We start from the raw sequence: 8,028 nt of genomic DNA on the forward strand, positions 1-8,028 counted from the left end.
TAATACGTCATCAAATAATCTATGCATGACGTCAACCGCACCCGGTTTCGCATTTCAAAGACCAGCATACAAAACTCACGCATACCCAAAGTTCCACAATTAGAACCATATTTACCTGAAAGGGCTTAAGGGACACTCAAATATTTCACCGGAAAGGAATATTTACACAGGAATATCTTCTCGTATTTTCACCGTGGACTTAATGGAACGCATACGATACCGCATGGAGACTTTAGTTGTTAATTAACTTTGATCAGGAGTGAATATTGATTATATAGATCTATGTTTCTAGAATCTATTATTATTCACTCCTGATTTTATGTACGACTCACTAACAATGAAACGGTTTAGCGAAGTTGCAGCTCTGCTAATCTGACACCAGATACTAATCATACTATACTCGTCTTCCTTCGCCGCAACATGCGTGTACAAACTAGGATCGACTCACAGTGCATACACACATAGCACAGCTTACATAATACAAACATCGCTGTGGGCACCGTTCCGGCACGAATAAATAAATCAGTCTACAATAGATTGACTCTCGCTATCGTTTGTGTCCCGGATTGTCTCGCACGCACTCACTTCGCACGCACGCACGCACGCACGTACTCACTCAATAGATCGTCTTGCACACGTTTAGACCCCGCACGCGGCTGAGGTGGCGGCTTATGGGAGAAACCGCACCGCCTGCTGGTGCAAGGCTGACCAGTCCGCCTACAACTGCACCCAGAATGGGTGCCACCTAGCGTATGTGTGGTTTGCACCCTTGTGGCTGCACCCTAGTGCTTGCATGCTGAGGGTGGGGCTTCACACTGTGGGTGGGGCTGCAAACTGTGGGTAGGGGCTGCACGCTTGGGGGTGCACGCTGTTAACAGGGCGTACGCTGTGACTCACACTAAACAGAATAGTGACGTTATTGCACGCAGTTCGATAATTAGGTTTTAGTATAAACAAAGTAAGAGTAGGTGAGAGAGTGAAACAGGCGGTGAAGTAAAACACAAGCAGATGGCGAGGAAAACATAGGTTGAGTAAAAAACAGGAGACTATGACGGGGAATACCGTCGACGTAGAGAGGTAGTGCATCGTAGCGTGGCAAAGCAAACGTCTCGTGCTCGCGTAGCGAAACGTAGCGGAGCACTGAAACGTACCGCAGCACCGAACTGTATCGGCATGACAGCTGCCACTCAATATTCTATGCGATAGCTACGAGATTCCGGGACTAAAGGTAAAACACATTCGCTACATGGAATCGCAGGTAGATAAGAGATCCTCTATACTACACAGTACGGTGTCAGTAGTAAATAGGGTTGCACAGAACATCAGGAGTGTCATAATGATATAGACTATGATATAGACTATGATGATACAGACCATCTATAGGATGACACTTCTGATAATAACGCCCAGGCGTGCCCGATCACAGCTTGTTCAGGCAGGAAAGCATGCGATATAAGAGAGACTGCAGTGCTATCGACATATCGCAAACGTACGGCGTACTTATGTGCTAATAAATCTACAGGTTACCATAAACATATAGCTGATACAAGCCGAGCTAGGCGAGAGACGACGCACGAACTAATACTACGGTAAAACACCAATAGTTCCGAGAAAATATTCGTCGTTTTCGGGGAACAAACAGCGGAACTACTTAAAACCGTTCTTGATATGCGGTGTTTCGTGCTCACGCCCCTTCTTTAACGTAGTTTCATTCGTTGCAAGGACCTAGTCCATACGTCCATCAATCTGCACTACCTGCGGAACCATTGAATACACACAGAAACGTGAAATGAACAATAACAGTTTGATAACTTGAGCACTGCCACAGCCTCCGCAACCTCGCGGTAAAAATACATAATAAACAGTAGTTAACAGTAAAGTGAAACGAGGTTCAATATTGTTATAACATTCGCGCTCACCGTACGCGGATGCAGAAACTCCAACCAAGAGCATTGACAGTTCACACTACAATAACAGCACTACTGCAGATGGATTAATCTAGAAGTAACCCTGACACTGCCTCGATATTTTTATGCGATGACAGCAGGGACACTCAGTCCCACATTGCTAGCACACATCTCAATTACAGCAGCGCGGACGAATGAACAATAAAATAGATTGGGCACGCTGCCTATTTTCAGGTGAATTCAAAGTTTCATTCCAGCGCAGAGAAAAACGGCGTTTATATGCAACGGCAATAGAAGCCATTAATTAGTTTTATACGCTTTAACCAACTATATCAGCTAGAACGCAGATAAAACCCATCTGACATTCATAACCGACTAGCTAGACATGCATATAAAACGTGTAATTACCGCGCGGGTAGCTCAAAATAAATCGAATGAAATCGATTCATGAAATAAAATGGTTCTCGCGCGCTCTTATCTTCATTTTGAAATCCTACATTTAACTGTAAAACTGTCCTTTCACATCCAAAAGCTTTAATGGCATTTTGGTGATTTATTGAAAGTTGGGAAATCAATTATTCACTATATCCTTTTGAGGGGGGAAAAAAGCTTACTTGCATACAGATATGAAGTGCAGTTTACTCTTTTCAGTCTAGTAATAAAAAAGCAATCACAGTCAGAAACACAGACATGGAAAAAAAGGAAAAGTACTAAAGGTGTAGAAAGGGCTCACTGAAATATGTACTTGTTCTTACTTTCTCATCGGAGCCAAGACTCATCATTTCACTATGGCCCTATACCACTGATATTACCAATTTATGTACTTTTTCCATGACATATCTTGAACAATGTACATAGATGATGGCGACAATGCAATTGCACTCGCTTAACGTCTTTATACTTTTATAGAGATACATGAACCACGAACGAAAGTTCAAAAATTGCTAGCAATTTCATACAATATAATAGGTGTGTAATGGCCCACCATCTTATTCAATCAATGATCTATTATTTTCAATCGATCATAGTTACGAGTCGATACCCACTAACATCAAAAACAAATATCCTGTGATAGCCACCAACAGATCTAGTTGGCAGTAAGATAATACGACATATCACCAAGTAACTATATATTCCACGGTACGCAGATGCTGACGTATATGTAGCATGTCGCGACACCTACCGGTAATAATTATTATGAATCAACGCTTTGACACATTGGCACGATCCACCACTGTTTGACACAGCGACAAGCACTAACACCTAAACAGAACATTATTAAAGGCACTAATTATAATAATAATATTAATATTAATAATAAGGCAATAATACATCTGCTTGTGATAGGGTTGTACTGGATGCTCACAGCACCTTCACGTACCTAAAAAGATTCAAAGCAACTATTACAGGAATGTTTCTGCACGTTTCTACAGATTTATATAATTGCAAACGTGTATAACTATGATAAATATTATTATGCAAACCACGTACTTATTTAATAGGAGTATGGTTAACTATTGCAGGTTGTGTCTAGAAGTACATGCTACGAACAAGTACGGAAACTTGATGTTCCGTTTTTCGGGTCTCCTGACATATCCAAGCAATCACAATTTATGCACTGCAGCAGAATATGGAACTGAATACGATATAAACGGAATAAAGTAACTTTGTCAAAATTTTCATGCGTATTGTCACCTTGTGACACACACGTGGATAATAATACGATTATTAATGCACGCTACATTCTACGACAACGCTTAACTATGCCATTGAGAGAGGATCAACACATGTTACAGCAAACACATTATCGTGGTGGAATGATACAATTTACGATGCCCAAGACACAGCAAAACATAGAAATCAAAGGTACGCACAGCCTGAGGAATAGCGGCAATTAACACCTGCGCTGACACGTACTGTTACATGCATCATAAACGAGGATTATGAACATAAAACACTATCACAGTAGTATTAACCGATTCAAGAAATGGTGACCATGTGCTTAATAATTGTATGCAGCAACAAGATTTGTCTTGCTATGAAATAAAAGGAACAGCACTAGCCTTGAACGTAGACACACACAGATTTCCTAGGTAGCTCATTCATGACTGTTTCAGCAGTTTCCTAAAACTAAGACATTGCCATGTACTACTTGAACCTAGAGTACTCTGAAGTATAGTAATTGTGGCTGAGTAAGAATGACAATACTAAACAGTGCATTGAGACGAGGGTAAACATAACATCAAACGCAAGCATTGTGCTATTACAAGATTGCTATACGATATCCATTGCCAATGATAGTGCCACACCCATATATAGCACTTGACCAATACACCTCTGAACCTCTGACTTTCTGTTGCCCTACACTGCTCTACTTCTGTTGCCCTACACTGACTGACCCCCCTGCCCTGCCCTGTTGACTTTCTGAATCTACACAAGAACTCAATGCTAGCTTAACATGTACCAAAACATTTATGATACATGTACAGATATGTGATGCTAACACCATCAAATCGTAGACAGAAGTATCAGTCTACGTATATACATGTCTGTGTACAGACTGCCTCGTCGCCGTTGCCTCACAGTCCCTAGCACGGAGACAGACAGACCTTCTGTTCAGGAACTTGATATCACAAGTTAGGGATGCGTGGCGGTTGACTCGCTATCGGCTATTGCCGTTCAACGACAGCTTGGACGACATGGATGCAAGGCTGGCCACACTGTTTGAGCTCGGCATTTCACGCTGTCTGCCCACGCTTTCCCGTGGAGGTCCTGCTGCATTGTGCACAAAAAAATACCCCGGTGATGTTAGTAAGCGGTGAGTAAAGCAGCTTCCACTATTAGTGCATCAATCGCCATGCCTACAAGTGCAGGTGTAGAGATGAACTTTTGAACACGGGAGTCCAACGGACTCCCTACCCTCAAAAAGAGGGAGTCCGCAGCAAAATAAGGGAGTCCGCAGTCTGAGGTTCAAAATTAAAGATATTAACAACAACGCATGTGCTTATTTTTAAGATTCATGCGATTGCACATCTGTCAAATTTTCTTTGGATATTAGCTTAAAAAATACGGTATTTCCACAAGGCCGTGCTTTGGAACGAACTAGGTAGTATGGCAGAATTTTCAGTGAGTCACACGGACTCCTGCATACGTCAAATCAGGGAGTCCAACAGTAAATCTGGGAGTATTTGACTCCGGACTCCCGTTAATTTCGCACCCTGAAGTGGTTAGCAGATTGTAAGTTTGTACATTTATTTTATTATTTATTTATTTATTTATTTAAAGATGGTGCATTGGTAAAAGAGATATCAAAATGAGCTTGCAAGCTCCTCATCGTCAGTAAAATAAGTACATGCTTGTAAGCATGTGTGCGTGTGTAAAAACTGAGCTGCGAGTGTACTTAAGTGCAATTCTTTTTTTGCTGCACTCAAGCACCTCACATTTAGGCACAATGGAATATTCGCTGACATGCCAATTTTCAAACATCACCACATGATCTGTGTGATTCCTAGGTGCAGTCTTCAGCTTGTGCCTTTTAACAGGCTAGCACAGTGGTTAGGGTTAGGGTTAGGGTTAGGGTTAGGGTTAGAGTTAGGGTTAGGGTTAGGGTCACCACTAAGGACGCCTTTTATTTAAATAAATTTTCCCACGGACCCCTGGTTTTTGAAAGGTCTGTATTTTATAGCTAAGACATCTACACAGCACAACTAATGCTGCTATACTGAGTTGATAATATTACAGCCAAGAGAAACTAAAGTTTATCTTTAGCACCCTTATTGTGAGTAATTATACATTTTACGCTGAAGCCTCTTGAAATTTTTAACTTAGCTCACGGACCCCTAGAACTACCTTTGCGGACCCCCAGGGGTCTGGAGACCCCAAGCTGGAAACCACTAGGCTAGCGTAATACCAGCAATCGTAGCATGCGGCCGAATGCAGCCACTATGATCAGCATACGTGGTCATTTTAGAATCTATAGGCGGTCATTTTAGAATCTGAACGTGGTCATTTTAGAATCTGTACGCGGTCATTTTAAAACCTGTGCGTGGTCATTTTAGAATCTGTACATGCATGGTCATTTTAGAACCTGTACGTGGTCATTTTAGCATCTGAATCTGCAGCTAATCAGTCAGCTAACTGCTGGCGCCATCTATGTGTGATAACAGCTGAAATGCACAGCAGCATCAGCTAACGATACAGCCGAGGTCCGGTCGGTCGACGGAACTCGAACAAAAGTAATTTAAGGCGGCAGCGGCGCCGACGGATGAAAGATGTGGAGCTTACCGCCGAATTCGTGTAGTGAGTTGTCGTCGCCATCTTCCTGACTCACCGAGTGTAGGTTCATCGAACTCATTCCTAGAAGACAACGAACACACGACCGCGTCAGTCGACGACAGCATACAGCCAGTATTACGACTTAATTAATTTTTAATTAGCTTCGATCAATTAGAAGGAGTTTGTTGGTCTGATACTCCGGGTTTTTTTTTCACGAGGCTCCTATTATTCATATTGGTGTGATTACGAATTTCACTTAAACACACAGAAGTGCCAGATATACATTATTACCAAGTACAAAGGTTGCATACTTGTGCATGGCTCAAGTACATGGCATAGACTTTGCACAATGAAACAGGCAACTATTTAAAAAAATTTCATTGATGGGAGAAGCCGACTGGAAGCTGAGAGGAAAAGCCTAGATAAACGATATGGGACATATTTACTGGAGGTGACGCCATCCGCCATAAATCTGTCCATGTCCTGTCCATATCTTGTCCGTATCTTATCCATATCCTGTCTCATCCTTTACATGTGTCCGTATGTGTGCCTGCTAGATGTCTATGACTACTAGCTCTAAATACATGCAGACATATATACTACCTAGCTAGCACCTAGTTAGGCATGAACACATTTATAACTACTAGCTCAAAATACATGCATACATATATCTACCTAGCTATGCATCCAGTTAGGAGTTAGACACGAACAAATCTTAGATTCTATTTCGATCTAATAGTGCACCTCTGCGCTTTGCAAACAGCAGGCTCTCTTCGAGGTGTAGGGCGTTCTGTAGATGCTCGAGGCCCTGGTTCATGCGCAGCGGCAGTCCCAGCAACGCCTCGATCTGCTCCCAGCGGAACAGCCGCTCCTGAAGGTCAATGGTCACCTCCATCAACGCCTGCCTGCAAGCAGCAATGTAGGGTCAGCAAGGGGACATATCTACACAGGAAGGTAAGTAGGGGGAATATATCACATGAGGAAACATTAACATTGAGAATGTTAACGATTGTTGTTACACTTACTTGTCAGCATATTACAAACATTACCGACATCTAATTAAGGCACTACACACAAATGATAAACCTGGCTTCAATTTAACGAAAAGGCATCGCTACATACTCGACTATCGACTAAAAAGGAATGAAATAATAATAATTAATAATTATGAAATTAACAAGTGACAAAAAAAGATAAGTTGCCTCTATACCAGGAGAGCATATAAAGACGTAATTTACATTACACGGTTACATGCATTGGCGCAAAGCGGTGATTCACTCACAAATAAATGACATTTCCACATTGTCCACATTTCACATTGGGTGTTTCACTGCTCATACTGCAAGAAGCTAGTTCATGCTTACAGTGTGAAACTGCCTTAAAACTACTCGTCTAGTCACTGTAATCCTGATTAGCAACAAGTGTCGATGTCGTACACTTGGCACAAAGGATGCCTGTTAACGGCACACATAACATGGCCACTTCACCCTCTCCACCGCTAAAATGTTTCCCATAACTAGACCAAGCTTAGGGAAGGCTATACCATAGCGATGTGGAACGGGAGAGTACTTTGTGACACAGAATCCACTACTGTGTGCCCAGTGTGCTACTTAAGAAGATCCGTGTTATCGTTAGCATCTTGAAAGCTTGTTATTTTTCTTCGATGGGTTTGCACCAATGCGATGCACTTGGTAAACACAACGAGCTAATTACGTTGGTTTTTAGCAGACAGTGATTTTTGGGCATCTTTTTGGTCACCCCCCTATACCCCCTCAGTTGCATCTGCAATGTGTGTTGCCAACCATCTATACCACCATCAGTTACATGTACAATGTGTGTGGCCATG

General features: G+C 42.1%; 1 protein-coding gene across 1 annotated transcript in view; it reads right to left on the minus strand.

The window, feature by feature from the left end:
* Positions 1 to 2,789: 2,789 nt before the first annotated feature.
* Positions 2,790 to 8,028, minus strand: part of LOC106809096 (stromal interaction molecule homolog) — a gene marked incomplete in the record, with an annotated part of 37,493 nt that continues 32,254 nt past the window's right edge. The window contains 3 exon segments of the mRNA XM_014812055.1: positions 2,790 to 4,682; positions 6,192 to 6,263; positions 6,927 to 7,087. Of these exon segments, the coding sequence (XP_014667541.1) occupies positions 4,570 to 4,682; positions 6,192 to 6,263; positions 6,927 to 7,087 (346 nt within the window).

Source organism: Priapulus caudatus, unplaced genomic scaffold (genome assembly GCF_000485595.1).
Source record: "Priapulus caudatus unplaced genomic scaffold, Priapulus_caudatus-5.0.1 Scaffold328, whole genome shotgun sequence".
Classification (NCBI taxonomy): Eukaryota; Metazoa; Priapulida; class Priapulimorpha; order Priapulimorphida; family Priapulidae; genus Priapulus; species Priapulus caudatus.